General features: G+C 42.8%; 1 protein-coding gene across 2 annotated transcripts in view; it reads left to right on the forward strand.

Moving 5' to 3' along the window:
• The first annotated feature begins 6,210 nt into the window (after positions 1–6,210).
• The window catches only part of LOC139537128 (nuclear protein AMMECR1-like), a 34,393-nt gene continuing 21,892 nt past the window's right edge, over positions 6,211–18,711 (forward strand). For both annotated transcript variants that reach the window (XM_071338066.1, XM_071338067.1), the window contains exon 1: positions 6,211–7,264. In XM_071338066.1, the coding sequence (XP_071194167.1) occupies positions 6,819–7,264 (446 nt within the window). In that variant the 5' untranslated portion in view covers positions 6,211–6,818. The remainder of the gene's footprint in view (positions 7,265–18,711) is intronic.

An 18,711-nucleotide genomic window follows, 5' to 3' on the forward strand; every position in this document is an offset into this window, starting at 1 on the left:
ATTCTTTAATCAGTTGTCTAACAAAAGACCTCTGTCCAATCCAATTATCACCCTTTCAGTATGAAGGATTCTGGATCAGCGTTGTCATTAGCGTTACCATTTGAAGACTATTGCAGTGTTTTCACTCGGCTCCCAACCTTTTTAATGCTACAGTCCATAGTCAACATGACATCTACTCTGAACTGCTGCCATTTTAAGACTCAGTCAAAGCAATGTGGTTGTATAGAGGGGCAGCTTTGGTCCAAATTCAAAATGGTGTCTGAGAGCACTTTTAAACCAAATACCTTACGCTGAAATAGATAATGGCCCAGGGTGATTCAGATGATGGCGGTCTGGAAACATTTTAAAGCGACAACAAAAATAACTGTGCCCTGGTTATACACAGCCCAAATACTCTTACATTTTATTTGGCTGTATTTTGCATTGAGTTTCCTTCTGGTCATGCAATATTGCAGTGTGTTATCTGACTGTTTATGCCTACCTAGCCATATGTTCTATCTGATAGGTGACAAAGGCAATTTATAGTGAGGTTTGTGTTGCATCTGTACATGGCTCTTGGTTGAGCGAATGAGGGAGAGGTGATTTTATTATGCAGTCAGTGTTTGCAGAAAATTCAAACGAGTTCTAAGTTCAGGTGTAATTACTTCCCTGACCTGAATATATGAATGCCGATGAGGCTATGCAGCCAGTCAACCATTGGATTTATCTGGAGATGGCAGGAAGGCATTCCTCTACTGAAGGTTGCCAACAGTGCGAACTGTTGAGGCACATAATTTAGCATCAGACGGTGTCCTTAGAATACTATTGGTTGGTAGTGTCCTATCTGACCGTGCCAAGCATGCTTGAATTGTGATCTAAATATTTTTAGACGTGCTATTTTATCATGTTTTGTATACACATCAGTATTAATGGAGCTCAATTCAAATATGGAGGTAGTTGTCACCATGATCAGTCTGAATTGGTTGACAGGGTGCCTCTGAGGCTGCGTTTACACAGGCAGCCCAATTCTGATCTTTTTCCAATAATTGGTCTTTACACCAATCAGATCAGCTCTTTTGCCAATAATGGGGCAGCATGTGTAAATGCTGCCAGAGGTTGCCAGATATGAAAATGTTGTAGCCTACTTGTTGCTGAGTAAAACGCTTTAATTTAGTCAGGTGTGGGGGGGGGAAATTTGAATCTAATGACCCGACTGTCTGGGTCTCTATTGTTATTGAGGACCATGCCCCTCTGCCTTTTGAAGAGATTAGATGTATGACTCATCTGTGGAGGCATATGCCTAATGGAGGAAATTAGTTTCAAATTAAGAGTACCTGGAGGCCTGTTGCTCACATCTTCTAGACAGAATCTAGACAGCTAACGTTTCTTGCTGCCTTGTCTTACCCTTTAATGTCAGAAATGTTCACCATTACAACCATATTTGAGGCTGTTACATAGATCACAAGTGCATATTGTAATGTTATTGGAAGTCATTTCTATGAACACAGCTTACTTTATCCATACTTCTACAAGTGTGGATGAACTCTTTTTCGTATGACAAGTAATGCAGAACAAAATTGTTTACTGTCAGGTAATCCTCTTTCCAATTTGAGGACAATACATGAAATCTGAATGCTATCTGGCACGTTCACAATCTGGTGTTTATCAAACTACCTCTGTGCAGCTGTCCAACTGTTAAAAGATGCCTCAGGCAGGCACCAGAGAATCAACTGTACCTTCCTGGAATGTGGAGAATGTTGCCATTTCAACTGCAAGAGACCGACAACGCCTACAGGAGAATACTTTTAACTGTTTAAATACCATTTAAACAAAACAACCTATGTCTCCTGGAACAATCATTGTTTTTCGTGATGAAATGCATCACATTAAATCAATATCTGAGAGATGGACAATTTTGGCCACCTTCTAAATCAGTGGTATGGGTCACCAAATGAATTTATATATGGGGGAGATTTTGTTTTGAATGCAGCCTAGTACTGGTGCAATTCACCTATCTTCCACATAGGGAAGAAATTCTAGGTGTAGTACAGATTATTTTATGGGACAATATAAGGTGCCTTCGGAAAATATTCAGACCCCTTGACTTTTTCCATATTTTGTTACGTTACAGCCTTATTCTAAAATTATTTTTTAAATCCTCAAATCGATAATACCCCATAATGACAAAGCAAAAACAGGTTTTTAGAAAAGTTTGCAAATGTATTAAAAATAACAAACATACTATATTTACTTAAGTATTCAGACCCTTTAACTCGAAATTGAGCTCAGGTGCATCCTGTTTCCATTGATCATCCTTGAGATGTTGCTACAACTTGATTGGAGTCCACCTGTGGTAAATTAAATTGACTGGACATGATTTGGAAAGGCACACACCTGCCTATATAAGGACCCACAGTTGACAGTGCATGTCAGCAAAAACCAAGCCTTAAGGTCGAAGGAATTGTCCATAGAGCTCCGAGACAGGACTTTGGGGAAAGGTACCAAAAAATGTCTGCAGCATTGAAGGTCCTCAAGAACACAGTGGCACAGTGGCCTCCATCATTCTTAAATGGAAGACGTTTGGAACAACCAAAACTTCCTAGAGCTGGCCACCCATCCAAACTGAGCAATCGGGGGAGAAGGACCTTAGTCAGGTTAGTGACCAAGAACCCAATGGTTACTCTGACAGAGCTCCAGAGTTCCTCTTTGGAGATGGTTGTCCTTCTGGAAGGTCCTGCCATCTCTGCAGCACTTCACCAATCAGGCCTTTATGGTAGAGTGGCCAGACCGAAGCCACTCCTCAGTAAAAGACACATGACAGCCCGCTTGGTGTTTGCCAAAAGGCACCTAAAGATTCTACCACCATGAGAAACAAGATTCTCTGGTCTGATGAAACCAAGATTGAACTATTTGGCCTGAATGCCAAGTGTCACATCTGGAGGAAACCTGGCACCATCTTTACGGTAAAGCATGGTGGTGGCAGCATGCTGTGGGGATGTTTTTCAGTGGCAGGATCGAGGGAAAGATGAACGGAACAAAGTACAGAGAGATCCTTGATGAAAACCTGCTCCAGAGCGCTCAAGACATCATAGTGCGGCGAAGGTTCACCTTCCAAATGTGTATATACAGTTGAAGTCGGAAGTTTACATACACCTTAGCCAAATACATTTAAACTACGTTTGTCACGATTCCTGACTTTTAATCCAAGTAAAAATTCCTTGTTTTAGATCAGTTAGGATCATCACTTTTATTTTAAGAATGTGAAAGGTCAGAATAATAGTAGAGAATGATTTATTTCAGCTTTCATTTATTTCATCACATTCCCAGTGGGTCAGAAGTTTACATACACTCAATTAGTATTTGGTAGCATTGTTTAACTTGGGTCAAACGTTTCGGGTAGCCTTCCACAAGCTTCCCACAATAAGTTGGGTGAATTTTGGCCCATTCCTCCTGACAGCTAGTGTAACTGTGTCGGGTTTGTAGGCCTCCTTGCTTGCACACGCTTTTTTAGTTCTGCCCACAACTTTTCTATGGGATTGAGGTCAGGGCTTTGTGATAGCCACTCCAATACCTTGACTTTGTTGTCCTTAAACCATTTTGCCACAACTTTGGAAGTATGCTTGGGGACATTGTCCATTTGGAAGACCCATTTGCGACCAAGCTTTAACTTCCTGACTGATGTCTTGAGATGTTGCTTCAATATATCCACGTAATTTTCCTCATGATGCCATCTATTTTGGGAAGTGCACCAGTCCCTCCTGCAGCAAAGCACCCCCACAACATGACGATGCCACCCCCGTGCTTCACGTTTGGGATGGTGTTCTTCGGCTTGCAACCTCCCCCTTTTTAGATGTTCTTTGGGTGGTGGACCATTCTTGATACAGACGGGAAACTGTTGGGTGTGAAAAACCCAGCAGTGTTGCAGTACTTGACACAAACCGGTGCGCCTGGTATGTACTACCATACCCAGTTCAAAGGCAGTTAAATCTTTTGTCTTGCCCATTCACGCTCTGAATGAAACACATACACAATCCATGTCTCAATTGTATCAAGGCTTCAAATCCTTCTTTAACCTGTCTCCTCCCCTTCTTCTCCATTGATTTTAGATTTAACAAATAACATCAATAAGGGATCATAGCTTTCACATGGATTCACCTGGTCAGTCTGTCATGGAAAGACATGTTTTGTAAACTCAGTGTATACTTCATTGAGTACAATTCTACTCCAATCATCTTGCTAATTCATCACTTGTGCATGTAGAAACATTTCATTGGGCTATCACACTGTCATATCAGGATTCTAATCTGACTACAGATGAGACAAACTTCCAAAAATACCAATAACTTCTCAATCAATGATTTGTTCTGGGACCAGGGGGTGGCCAGCTCATTGTAGCAAGTATAGTTTGCTGCTCTCGCAAATAACCATTTGCAATATACAGTAGTTCAAATGAAGATGGGCAATACGGTGCAAAAGGATTGGGGGCTTCAAGCTGATGTTAATTAATTCAGCCTAGCAGTTTAGAGGGCTCTGCATGTGTTCTCTCCAAACCTGCTGCGTCTTTATCTGCTGAGCGCTGAGCAACCTCGCTGTCATCCTCCATTTTAAGGACTGACTCAAGCAGCTAGCCATCTGCAGTGAAGTATACCTATACTTTTAGGGCAAGCATGTCACTGTCTGACCTTGGTATCACTCTCACTTACACTATGATAGAAGGGGTTTTGGGTGTTGTGATCTTACTGTTGTCATCTGTTGGGTAAATTATAAGGACACTTTCCCAATATAAAGCTGATCCGTCCCTGTCCCGCCGACTCTAGTTCGTAACGACGACACGACTTCAGGTTTAAGGAAGGTGATGTCATTGCATGACGGGCTAGAACTCATTAGATAACTAGTTCACACCTGCTGCAACCCCAACAACTGGCAGAACCGAAAGTATGATTTTCAGCATAACACCGGCACAACTGTAACGCTGGTTCATTTATAGCCTAAAACCAGGCAGGTATGTCTATGTACCACCTTACGTTACACTAAGTATTACACTGTACCTGCCTATAACACCAATGTAATAAAGAGGCACTCTGAAATTTTGACTGGTTACTTAAACAGCATGGAGGGGACCAAGCAATATTTGGTGTAGCCTACATTGGTATTTTGATATAGGTCACTTTTCACGCAACTTCGATACAAAGTGATTTTCGTAGCAGATTAGGATATAATTTTCGCTAAACCTTTTCCTAACCTTAACCTCAGTCTCCTATCCAACCTGCCACGTTAATTATTCTAACCTGCTGCGTAAATTCTCCGAACCCTCTACGAAAAAGACAATATCGAAGTGGCATGAAAAGAGTGTTTCCCATTTTGATATGGTATTGTGAGAGCAATCGAATCCAATTTCCAAGTCTGCTATTCCAAAATCCCTGGCGCGGCAAGTCGATTCTGGAGGGTAGCAGAGACATTAACTGCAGCTGATGTGACTTCATGGCAGGCGAGAATGGCTGACAGAACATTATCCGACTACAACGACATTTATTTGAAGGGATGCATGTTTTCTTTCTCTTAGAGAAGACGCATACAAATTGTCTAACGAAGCATAAATGGTAAAATATATATCCTTACGCAGTTGAGGCCGAGCTGATTAGAAGCTGAGGTGGATAGCCCACGCAGCAATTTTTTTGCGTAATTCGCAGCAAGAATTCAGATTTGACAGACAGAAGATACTGTGAGACTATACGCATTATGCGTAGGAAACGATTTCAAAACATTTCCTGGATCTTATTTCGGCGTTGAGAATACGAAAGATATTTTTTACTAACCCGTGTTCTATCGCTGTGAATATCAGTGACTACAGATGATCACATTCCCCCCCCGAACATCACAGAAGCTATCAGGCTAATGGTAGCCGCTGTGAGGAGCTAGAGTAACCAAACCCCGAGGATTTCAGAGTTGGAATAGAATGCTGCTCTATCAAAATGTATTACATTCAACGGATGACAAGGTCCAAAACAAATCTACAGCAAACTTTCAGCGCTGATATGACGCTGGGGTTTAAATAAGATTTTTGAAACTGTCCGAGAACTGACACAAAATACAGGTGCAAACTGATCAGCTGGTTTGTTGAAATTACTTGGTCAGCGCTGACGCTGTCTGATGATGGATCAAACTGCATAGCCAAATGCCATTTTACTTTGCGTCGACTTGACGTTTGGAGCTGCAACACATTGGGTCAGTTGTCTAACAAGAAGTTCGGATGAAAGTAAACATCTGGTGCAATGTTAAGCTACATGGTGCGAAGCGTAATGTACTATTCGTGCTAAAGCGTATGGGTCCTGCGTACTCAAGCTCCCGACTCCCACACAAAAAGGATTCTCTGTGCTGCTGGGGGTGCAGTGCAGTAGCTGTCACAGCTCCACATCTGGCTACTGGCTGTCTAGTTAACTAGCTAATTAGCTAGCTAACTGTCTCAAACTCTGTGGTCTCTCTGTTGGGTAGCTAGTGAATTAGTTCCTGTATCATTCGAGAGAAAGATTGCTTTGTGAAATCACTTCGGTGGTTATCGTGTTCCGAAGAGGCCTGCCTGTATTTTGGACAATATCTGAGATCAATCGAAACGTTTGAATTGGTCCAGTGCTGTTTTCTAAAGGAAAACACTTAAGGATTTTGCGTAAGGCACGTGTTTTTTAAAGGCAGAGTTAGGGTGACATTGCGGTCTCTTTATATCGAATATAACGTCGCCCGACAAAAAAGGGAAAGTGGGACATTGTCCATCATACGTATTAACGCAGTGGGATTTTTACGTCTGGTCCGCGTTTCCACCCACCCCTCCCGCGTTGACGGTGATGGGTCGGAAGCGGTGTGTCGGTGCAGATTGTTCCAAGATGGCGGCTGGGTGCTGCGGGGTGAAGAAGCAGAAGCTGTCGGGATCCCCCGGGTCGGGGGGTCCTGGCGGGGTGGGGGCGGGTAACGGGGTGGTAGGGACTGGACATTGTGGCTCGGACTTGGGGATTGGTTCCTCCTCGACTGTGGTGGCAGGGAACATGAATCGAGTGAACGGCCTGGGGGGTCCTGGGGGTAGTAGTAGTAGCACCAACGCATTGTCCCCAGCCCCAGGAGGCTACAACTCAACTGGCATCTCCCCGAATCTTAGCCCGGGATGTGGTTCGGGAAGTGGAGGCAGGAAGATGGTTGTTTCAGCGGAGATGTGCTGCTTCTGTTTCGACGTGCTTTATTGCCATCTGTATGGATACCAACCTCCCCGAACACCCAGGTTTACAAACGATCCCTAGTAAGTTATATTATTATGTTGTTAGCCAGCTAGCTTGGTAGTTAACTACCGGTGCTATTGTGAACATTATCATCGACTGTCTAGTTAAGATAACTAGTAGTATCTAATGTTCTTAGTTAGCCAGCCAGTTACATCCGATAACGAAACAATTACAATGTGGTAGTTTAATAACACAGTCTGTTAGTTGAATTATGCAACGTTGGGAAGTTAATATATTGCTGCTGCTACTTGGATAAATAAGTTATTTTCACTAGGTGGTGTGGTGCTCATGGGTGCTAGCTAACGTCTGCTAGCTAGCTAGCTCAACAAAGAAAAAAAGTAGCTAGTTAGCATTAATGGCTAAGTTAGCTTGGTAGCCAGGAAGGGCGAGCGTTGCAACTTCCCAGTTGAGAAAGTTTGGAACACCCCACACAGCGCGTGGTGTGTTTGTCATTGTATCTATTCTAGATTCTATTCCGTCATCTAACATAGAGATCTAGAACGTTGATAGCGAATGTGTTTGTTAGCTATATGGCTAGCGCGCTAGTTACCGCTGTCTGAGCAGCCAGCATTCAGGTTAGCGAGCTAGCATACCTCAGCCAGGGAAACTTTAAAGGGGCCATCTGCAGTTGCTAAGTAAATTTTTGGACTAATAAATGAATTATCTACCCATTGATTCCTGAAGAATATAACTTAGAAATGCCGTATGAGCTTAGATCAACTGTCATACCCCACCAGAACCTAAAATATAAGTTTGTTTTACGGCAATGTTTGTAAACAAAGTAAATCTAAACTAACACTGCATGGCCACAAAACATGCTTAAAACTATACATTTGTTATCATTGATGGTCAGACCTTTTATCAATAGCTGTCTATGAATTTGAGTGGTTACATTTCTCCAGCCCCATCCCTCATCTTTTATTAACCCTATCAGTCCCGAGACCCCAGCAAATATTTGATTTTCATTTATCTGTATGTCCAGCCCATGTTTACATTTTTCTTCCTTCAGGACAACAAGTATAACACACAAATAGTTGCATTCTTGAGTTTTAGTGAGAAATGTCAATAAAAAAATATGTTCCAGAAAACCTGATTTAAAATGTATTTATAAGAATGCTGTAAGTACAGAAATAGTTTACTCACCGGGAAATTAATATCCAACTAGTCAGTGACAACTGTGTGGAGTTTGCGACAGCAACTATGTTGGTTTATAGAGCTCGCCAGCTTGCAGTCATAAAACCCGGAAATGAGTTACCTCTGGTTCGTTCAGCCATCCCTATGGGGAAAAAATGAATGGCGAAAGAATAGGGTTTTGTAATAAACACCGAAAATAAGGTTTGAGGTTTGAGGTTAACACAGGCTTAGGAGATCTCATACGTATTGCTCTGAGATAATAGCACTTTTTCCTGGGATTTCCTTTGTTCTTCTATGTAGAATAACCCCTAACCTTCTAACGACTGTTGTGTAGCTCGTAGAGCAAAACATTTGTGTGTTTGTGGCAGTCTCTGCTTTTCATAGATATTTTTTAATAGTTTATAGTAAACATCATTCGGACTTTACAGACATTTTTGTAAAAAGACCCGGCCCAGGGCCCCTTTCGGGATCTGCCCTTTTCTCACAAACACAGCTCTAGCTCAGCCCCCGTTAATCACACAGGCTAATGGTTGGTATCTATGGATGCAGAAGAAATTGACTAATCCAATGTTACCCATAAGTCTTTAGCTTAAACACACAATGTTTGAAAGGGGTTGGACTTCCAACACTTTACAGTGGGACTCATTGGGTTAAATGAAACGGGTGGGGAGTATGGTTGGTTTGTTATCGTTTAAACTGCAGGTTTCCTCTTTAAGAAGTTGGCTTGCTAGCTAGTTCAACCGGACACTAGCTATGGTAGTTCGCTTAAAGCGAGTAACCAAGCCAGTAACTCATGCCAACAGATATTTTATTTTGTTAGATTGGGCATACCGTTACTTTATTTGTCAAACCGCTGACACTGAACCCTGGAGCAAGCTGTTGTATTCTCACGCAAAACATAATTATTTTATAAAAGGTATTTTTCCACATGTGTTAAGTTAAAGCCTCAAAGTACAAATTGACTGTAGGTAGATTTGGCAACCCCAGAGATTTTATTCAAAACTCAAAGAAAATGTGAACCATGTGCACTAGGGCTGGGAATTGCCTGGGACCTCAAGATATCACAATACCTAGGTGCTGATAGGATGTGTATTGCAATTTTTTTATTTTTTTTTATTTTATTGTGTTGATAAATTTGATTTTATAGTGAAATTTAATCAATACTGTACATTGCTATACTGTACATTGCTTGTTTACAAAGACATAACACAAACAATGGATTAATAGCCTACAACCTTTGTTTTGGGTTATGATAGTGCAATACAGTTGTCCTAAACTCAAGACATAAGGTAGGCTAGCTATTAAAAATATTGCCTAGTCAGACCATTATTACTGTTCCAGCTGGCCGATAAGCATTTTATTAGGTAGGTAATATTAAGTGTAGCACAGAGAATTTTCGACCAACCTTTTTACTTGGCGATACTTCCTCAATTACTGACTTGGAAGACAAAATACGTCTTATGCTATATTTTGTCATGACTTATGACATCTGAGTGAGTGACGAACAAATACAATAGGGGCCCACTGGAGGTCAGGGCCTCTAGGCCTTGGGTGCTCGGTCAGTAATTCAGCAATGATTACTGCAAGGTTTAGATAGCTGGCTAGACTAACTTACGTAGCGATCTTTAAAATGACATGGGCTAATTAATTGACTGTCAGTGACTGACATAACAAGAGGAGAACTGCTGATGCACAACCACATTTCGAAATTACAGGTTTGGTGCGCCAAAATTGTTTTTGTGGTGTGGGGGACCCTTGGTGTTCCTGGCACCAGTTTAGCCTACACACTTAGTTAGGCCTACATAATTGGGGCGGAAGATAGCCTAGCAGTTAGGAGCGTTGGGCCAGTAACCGAAAGGTTCGCTGGTTAGAATCCCCATGCTGTAAAGGTGGAAAAATCTACCTTTCTGCCCTTGAGCAAGAACGTCAACGCCCAACAACAACTTCTCCCCAGGCGCTGATGATGTCGATTTAAGGCAGCCCCCTGCATCTCTCTGATTTGAGGGGTTGGGTTAAATGCGGAAGACACGTTTTGGTTGAATGTATTTAGTCGTTGATTTAGGTTTCCCCTTTCCCTTCCATTGTCATCAGTTATTACTGGCAACCTAATAGCCAGTTTAGGGGGCTGTTGTCATGGTGGCCTTGCTCACAGTAAACATTGAGATGCTATTTTTATTGCGATGTGAATGTACTTTTCTCCTCTAAGGCTGTTAAAATGGTAATTGGCCATTACAGATAGATAACTCAGAGGTATTCTCTGCATACTAGTGTGCAAAACCATATTTTAGCAGATAAGTAATTTTAAAACCAAATATGTCTGAGCTGCCTTTTTGCAGTTTAAATGTGTTGGGATGAATACATTCTGTTATGGTAATATATGAATAAAGGATAGAATATTGTGGTCGCGTCACCACCCCAAATAATACCTTAGTCATTGTGATAATTTTGTATCTTGTGACATATTGTTTCTTATATGTCCTGCTAGTCAAAAAACACGTTTGACAGCTTTCGCACAAAACCCCAAATTGCCCCAAAATCATTGATGCATTTCAGCATTGTTGCTACCATATACATTTCACGGTGATTCTGTCTACACTCTATTAACTAGAATGCTAGCGCTGCTGTGCCTTCATTTGAAAGTAAAATGAACATGCTGTCCATTATCCTATGTATTTCTAGATGTTTGAAACTTCATAAATGGGAGGCCTGGAGACAAACTATCGATGCCATTTATTTCAACATTGTTTTCTTCTTTATAGAACATCCAAACATCAACATGCAGCTCAAAACATTGTTATGCGTCAAATCTTTTTGGGATATTTTTGTTAGGCGCACAGCATTTGCCATAATATCTCATACAGTGCCTTCAGAAAGTATTCAGACCCCTGGACTTTTCCCACATTTTGTTACGTTACAGCCTTATTCGAAAATGGATTAAATAGTTTTTCCTCATCACTCTACACACAATACTTTCCAGATGCACTCTAGATACAGGTTTCTGCATCCTACCTTTTATCAGCATTCCTTTTGGAAGTTGCCTGACGTTTCTATAGGTATGTAAGGGAAAGAGTGCATATAACATATTTATCTCTCCTCTCCCTCTCACACAAATGCATACGCCGGATCACATGAAAGTATATGCTTCCCATTTTTGTAATGTTGGATAGAGGAGGAGTAGAGCAATTGGTTGACAGTTGGACACGTGATCTCATTTCTCAGTTTACACGCACAGGGGTTTCTTGAATGAGAGTTTAATGTGTATGTGTGTACATACATGCATACATACATATTAGTGAGAGTATCCGGGTTGCTATTGGTCTATTGAATTGAAGGGTATTTTCCCTTGATTCTGAAGTCCAGTTTTCAGCTAGTGTGTAATGCTAACCAACATCTTGTGTATGTTGTCATACTCCGTATTCACCCAAGCACGATGCAGAAGAAGAATAGTCTGAATCAGTATGTTCTTTGAGTGTGACATGAAGCAGCTAGTGCTCAGGGCCATGGGGATAATGCACTGTAATCCGTTGATCTGTCTGATGCCCACTGTCTCTGGATTTAGAGGTCAAAGGAAAGTTCTGCCTGATGTCAGGAAATGGGACCGAAAATCCAAGCATGGAGTGGTAGATGGGAGGGGTTGGAGGAGGTTGGAAACCCAGCCTTTTATTTTCCTTCAAAGGGAAATTCCCCCGTGAAATGATTATTTTATATCCAGTTCCGCTGTTCTGGAAAGACTAAACAAAACCTGAACAAAAATACACTTGAGTATATAGCATTAGGAACACCTGCTCTTTCCATGACAGACTGACCAGGTGAAAGCTATGATCCTTTATTGATGTCACTTGTTAAATCCACTTCAATCAGTGTAGATGAAGGGGAGGAGACAGGTTAAAGAAGGATGTTTAAGCCTTGAGACAATTGAGGCATGGATTGTGTATGTGTGTCATTCAGAGGTTGAATGGGCAAGGCAAAAGATTGAAGTGCCTTTGAACGGGCTATGGTAGTAGGTGCAGGCTTACCGGTTTGTGTTATGAACTACAACGCAGCTGGGTTTTTCACGCTCAACAATTTCCCGTTTGTATCAAAAATGGTCCACCACCCAAAGGACATCCAGCGAACTGTTGGAAGCATTGGCGTCGACATTGGCCAGCATCCCAGTGGAACGCTTTAAACAACTTGTAGAATCCGTGTGGCTGTTCTGGGGGCAAAAGGGGGTGGAACTCAATATCAGGAAGGTGTTCCTAATGTTTTGTCCACTCAGCGCATGTTGAGCTGTTTTTCTTCAGTAGAAGGCATCTCATACATTCATATATATTTTTTTAAGGTTATATATTCTTAAATGTGAAATTGATCACCCTGAGGTGGTTGTTTGCAGGAGGCAATAGAATACACACGGTTCTAGCCCCTCCAATCGGTTCTGACATTAGTATGGTCCTAATATAGAGTGCTGTCTGCAATCTCTGTCCATCTATGAAGACAATGAACTGAAAGCCCCACTGTTTCTATATATTTTAACGCAGTTGACATCTTTACGCTAATGTTCGTATTGAATAGCAAGGGCTTTCGCTGTGTTGAGACTGCACTCAGGTCCTCTCCAAATGTACCCCCACTTGCATTAGCCCGTAAGTCCAAAACGGAGACGCGAGTAGTCTGATCCATCCAGGCGAGTGCGTTTACCACCAGGAGGATTCACCTGATCAGGTGGGCGGGACCAGCTCCAGGAGGAAGAGGGTTGTTGCTGTCTTCTGGGCATGGCCCATAACCATGGTTGTATAATAAAGCTGCTCTGCCGGGGCTTAAATGAACGTTAAATTTACCCTTGTACCTCAAGCCTCCAGCTTGGTTTATTCTAGACTACTAGAATGTGTTAGTTGTACTGGGCCTGGTTGTTTCTGCTTGAGGAACTGATGTGAGGAATATGACACCAGTCCCTCCCATCCCCCATCTGATCTCTGCACACACTCCTGCCCACAACACCAGCTCCTCTTGTGACCCATGCATTAGTAGCCAAGGGAGTGTAATATGTGCATGCATGTGACTTACAACTATTTTCTCAACTTGGTAGATACTGAGCCAATACAACAACATTGAATCTCCTGAATAGTCGCCCCCCCCCCACACACACACACACACAGTGTGAAAGCTGGCACTGGGCCTGGGATTGTAGTGTAATGTACAATTGTGACTGATGTCATCAGGACTGATTAGTAGTCGGTCTGCAGTGTGAAGGTGGCTGTGTGAACTGGGCTCCAGATGTAGCAATGCGCATGAAAACGCCCCTGCAGCTTTTTCTACTGTTTCCACTGTTTGGGGTGGCACGGGCCTTCTTTTTATGGGCTGATTGGTACAGAGCAAAGGATTTGAAGCAACTCTTAAAACAGGATGTGATGACATAAAACCTATTTATCTGAACTAATGTGTAGGCTTTCCCTTTGTTTGACTTACTGCTTTAAATTGAGACTGAGTGACTAACTGGGCACCGGTAAATATGCTTGACAAAGCTTTTTAAAAGCATCCTTTGTTTGATGTACTTTGCAGAGACATGGCGTGTCCTCAGAGTTTGACCTCTGCAGTGCAGAAAGTTGGTTCTCCGACTGGATTCCATCCCAATGTGTTTTTGTGCCCGAGTTGGCAATGGATGAATACCAAATGGGAAGTGATGGATCACCCTTTTACACGTCATTTAATTGAAACCATTGAGGATGTCTGCTCTTCACTCTTCAGACATAAAGAACAGTCGGGGTGGGGGTTGGTATGGTATGTGAGGATAGCGTTGGCTGTGGGTGTGTGGGGAATGGGCGATGAGTGGAACCGTCAAGGTCACAGTATGGCACGTGATGCGATAGGACAACCCTTTAGTATGTGGCCGGCAGGCTGGGATTACTGTTCAGAATTGGCACACTGAACCGATTGGGACATCTGGGAGAGTAGAGCGAGAGGAAAAAGAGCCTGAATAGCGCGATGAGCACCTTTTTATAGGTGCCCAGAGAATAGCGTTACAGCATCTGAATGTACATCTTCAGTGGACAGAAAGACCATCATGCTGCTCGGGTTGATACCTGGCTGAACATTGAAGGCGATTTTCTGGTTTCTAGCCGATTTAAACACAGGCCTACTTCGCAGTCTCCCTTTCATATCTGCCCTATTGTCCTTTTTTAAAACAATTTTCATCGCTCCACCATGGGGTTTTAGACAGATTTTCGTTTGCTTAGACCTCATGGTGTGATTTGATTCATCAGCAGTTTATTAATAGAAATCAATGTTGACTCGCACGAGTCTGGCTTTTTTTTAACACACTGAACCCATCAACCCTGGCTGCATGTCAAAAATGTACTCCGTCGACCCATCCCTCCAGAACACACACCATAGAAGAAGGTTTACTTAGCAGGCACAACTGACCGACCGCTCACTCATGAGACCCATCATGGATTCTTGTCAGGAAAATATCTGATAGAACATTTGTCTAACTGAAAAAATAATTTCAGTTTTGAAATGGAACTCCTGCTTTTGTCAGACCAGTGGAAGACTATTGATAAATGTGTTCTTTCACCCCTCCGAGTGGTGCTTGGGGCAACAACTGAAGCTCTTGTTGGCTGTCCTTGCCTCTGCCTTCGTTTTCCCATTTGGCTCACACCACGGCCTCTCTCAGGCTGCTGCTCACCTTGTTTGCCAAGGGGTTCCTCGGCCAGATTAAAAGCGATTCATCTTGAGGGAGCTGCAGGCTAGCCTGACTGACTCACTGACTGGCTGTCTGGAGGAACTTGTCTCTCTGAAGTCATCCCATTACATCAGAGCTAAAGTTGTCTGTCTGCCTCTCCAGAGATCACTTCTTATTAGGATCGACTGACATCAATCTGTCTTTCGTTTCCCCCTCTCTCAAGCATGTTTATGCGACGCTTCCGTCTCTCACACACACTCACTCTGACAGATTTTTCTGTTGTGCAGTCTCTCGCTCTCTCTCCTACCTTTCTCCAGTCTTCTTTCAGACTGAAGGTCACTGTGAAGTGGTTGTCCACCGTTCTGTTTTTTTTCAGACACTTATCGAGGGCTGTCTGTGCAGTCCAGAGAGGAGTGGATTTAAATGTAGATTGGCTGCTCCTCAGTTTTGATTATTCGGATCCCCGTTAGCCGACGCCAATGGCGACAGCTAGTCCTCTCTCTAAACAGATCTTGCTGATAAAAATGTTGATTAGTAAGCAACACCTCCTTTCCTCACTCTGTATAATTTTCTCTCCCAAGACCATCTTTCCTCCCTCCCCCATGCATTGCCCTGGCTTTTAAATATACACTATATATATACAAAAGTATGTGGACACCCTTTCAAATGAGTGGATTTGGCTTTTTCAGACACACCTGTTGCTGACAGGTGTATAAAATCGAGCACACAGCCATGCAATCTCCACAGACAATACATTGTCAGTAGAATGGCCTTACTGAAGAGCTCAGTGACTTTCAACGTGGCACCATCACAGGATGCCACCATTACAACAAGTCAGTTTGTCAAATTTCTGCCCTGCTAGAGCTTCCCCGGTCAACTGTAAGGGCTGTTATTGTGAAGTGGAAACGTGTAGAAGCAACAACAGCTCAGCTGTGAAGTGGTAAGCCACACAAGCTCACAGAACGGGACAGACGAGGGCTGAAGCGCGTAGTGCGTAAAAATCATCTGTTCTCGTTCTCTGGAGTGATGAATCACGCTTCACCATCTGGCAGTCCAACGGAAGAATCTGGCTTTGGCAAATGCAAGGAAAACGCTACCTGCCCCAATGCATAGTGTCAACTGTAAAGTTTGGTGGAAGAGGAATAATGGTCTGGGGTTGTTTTCCATGGTTCAGGCTAGGCCCTTCAGTTCAATTGAAGTGAAATCTTAACGCTCCGGCATACATTCTAGACGATTCTGTGGTTCCAACGACAATGCCCCTGTGCACAAAGCAAGGTCCATACAGATATGGTTTGTTGAGATCAGTGTGGAAGAACTTGACTGCTCTTGTGGCTAAATGAAAGCAAGTCCCTCAGCAATGTTCCAACATCTAGTAGAAAGCCTTCCCAGAAGAGTGGAGGCTGTTATAGCAGTAAAGGGGGGACCAACTCCATATTAATGCCCATGATTTTGGAATTAGGTGTTTGACGAGCAGGTGTCCACGTACTTCTGGTCATGTACATGAAGTTATGAACCTCAAAGGCGTTGATATTAAGAATAGTTCTATTTAACTTTTCTGGCCCTCTTTACAATGGTCATCATGAAATATATATCTACCTCTACAAGTTGCTCTGTTCAACAGCTGTATCTTCTTCTGGAGAACTAAGTTGATACTGTAGACTGGAGATGCCTATTTATACTCAGCTCTGATCATAGACATCTGCTTAGCTGTGAATGAGGCTGGAACCCTTTCATCGTCTTCCTATCTGCCCAGATTGTGACTTAGTAATGTCTGTACAAACATAGTGTATTAACCTAGGCAAGGGTCTGCCTTTTGTGTTGGGCTATATATTTCTTTTGATATGCTGTGTGTATATATACTTAGCTAGCGACAGTAATCCTGGGGTTTATTGAGAAAAGGTCTTGTGATTTTAGGGCAAAGAGGTGGAGCTACTGCCAGGCTTTTAGTGGATTAGTTGGACACCCTAATCTGCAGTATTTCCTGCATATGAGGATCTTGTGTCGATGTGTTAAACATGTATGTTTTGTTGGCAAGAGACTAACCATAACAAGGCGATCAGTTTACAGAGAAGGCAAAGTAGTATATCTGTTGGTGCAAGGAAATGTTCTTGACTGCTGCCTCATTTGTCTGTCTGTCTCAAATGGATTGTGTCTCCCAATGGGCAGTCGAGCTCGAAATGTGGTGCTGACTAAGTCCAAATGGCCGTAATTAGAGGACAGAGTAAACTGGACAGGTTTTCACAGCCACAGAGCTGCTTTGAAGGAAAATTTTAACTTTTTTTATCCAGAGAACACCTGAATGTAAAAGATGATCTCTCTAACAGCAAAATACACTGAACAAAAATGTAAATACAACACGTGTTGGTACCATGTTTCATGAGATGAAATAAAATATCCCAGAAGTGTTCCATACACACAAAGCTTATTTCTCAAAAATGTGGTACACAAATGTGTTTATATCCCTGTTAGTGAGCATTTTTCCTTTGCCAAGAGAATCGATCCACCTGAAAGGTGTGGCATACCAAGAAGCTGATGAAACAGCATGATCAGTACACAGGTGCACCGTGTGATAGGGACAATAAAAGGCCACACTAAAATGTGCAATTTTGTCACACAACACAGTGCCACAGATGTCGCAAGTTGAGGGAGTGCGCAATTGGCATGCTGACTGCAGGAATGTCCACCAGAGCTGTTGCCTGAGAATTGAATGTTAATTTCTTTTACCATAAGCCGCCTCCGTCGTTTTAGAGAATTTGACAGTACGTCCAACCGGCCTCAACCGCAGACCACGTGTATGGCTAGTGGTTTGCTGATGTCAACGTTGTGAACAGAGTGCTCCATGGTGGCGGTGGGGTTATGGTATGGACTGGCATTAGCTACGGACAACGAACACAATTGCATTTCATCTTTAGCAATTTGAATGCACATAGATATTGTAATGAGATCCTGAGGCCCATTGTTGTGCCATTCATCTGCCACCATCACCTCATGTTTCAGCATGATAATGCACAGCCCCATGTCGCAAGGATCTGTATATAATTCCTGGAAGCTGAAAATATTCCAGTTCTTCCATGGCCTGCATACTCACCAGACATGTCACCAATTGAACATGTTTAGGATGCTCAGGATCGACGTGTACAACAGCGTGTTCCAGTTTCTGCAAATATCCAGCAACTTCGCACAGCCATTGAAGAGGAGTGGGACAACATTCCACAGGCCGCAATCAACAGCCTGATCAACTCTTTGGAGGAGATGTGTCACGCTGCATGAGGCAAATAGAAATAGGCCATAGAAACCCATTTCATGAAGCTCCCGACGAACACTTCTTGTGCAGACGTTGCTTCCAGAGGTAGTGAGTGTTGCAACCGAGGACAAACGATTTTTACACACTTCAGCCCTCGGTGGTCATGTTCTCTGAGCTTGTGTGGCCTACCACTTTGCTGCTGAGCTGTTGTTGCTCCTAGACGTTTCCACTTCACAGTAACAGCACGTACAATTGACCGGGCAGCTCTAGCAGGGCAGAAATTTGAACTGACTTATAAAGAAGGTGGCATCCTATGACAGTGCCACGTTGAAAGTCACTGAGCTCTTCAGTAAGGCCATTCTACTGCCAGTGTTTGTCTATGGAGATTGCATGGCGGTGTGCTCGGTTGTATACACCGGTCAGCAACGGGTGTG

The sequence above is a fragment of the Salvelinus alpinus genome, chromosome 13 (assembly GCF_045679555.1).
Source record: "Salvelinus alpinus chromosome 13, SLU_Salpinus.1, whole genome shotgun sequence".
Taxonomy (NCBI): domain Eukaryota; kingdom Metazoa; phylum Chordata; class Actinopteri; order Salmoniformes; family Salmonidae; genus Salvelinus; species Salvelinus alpinus.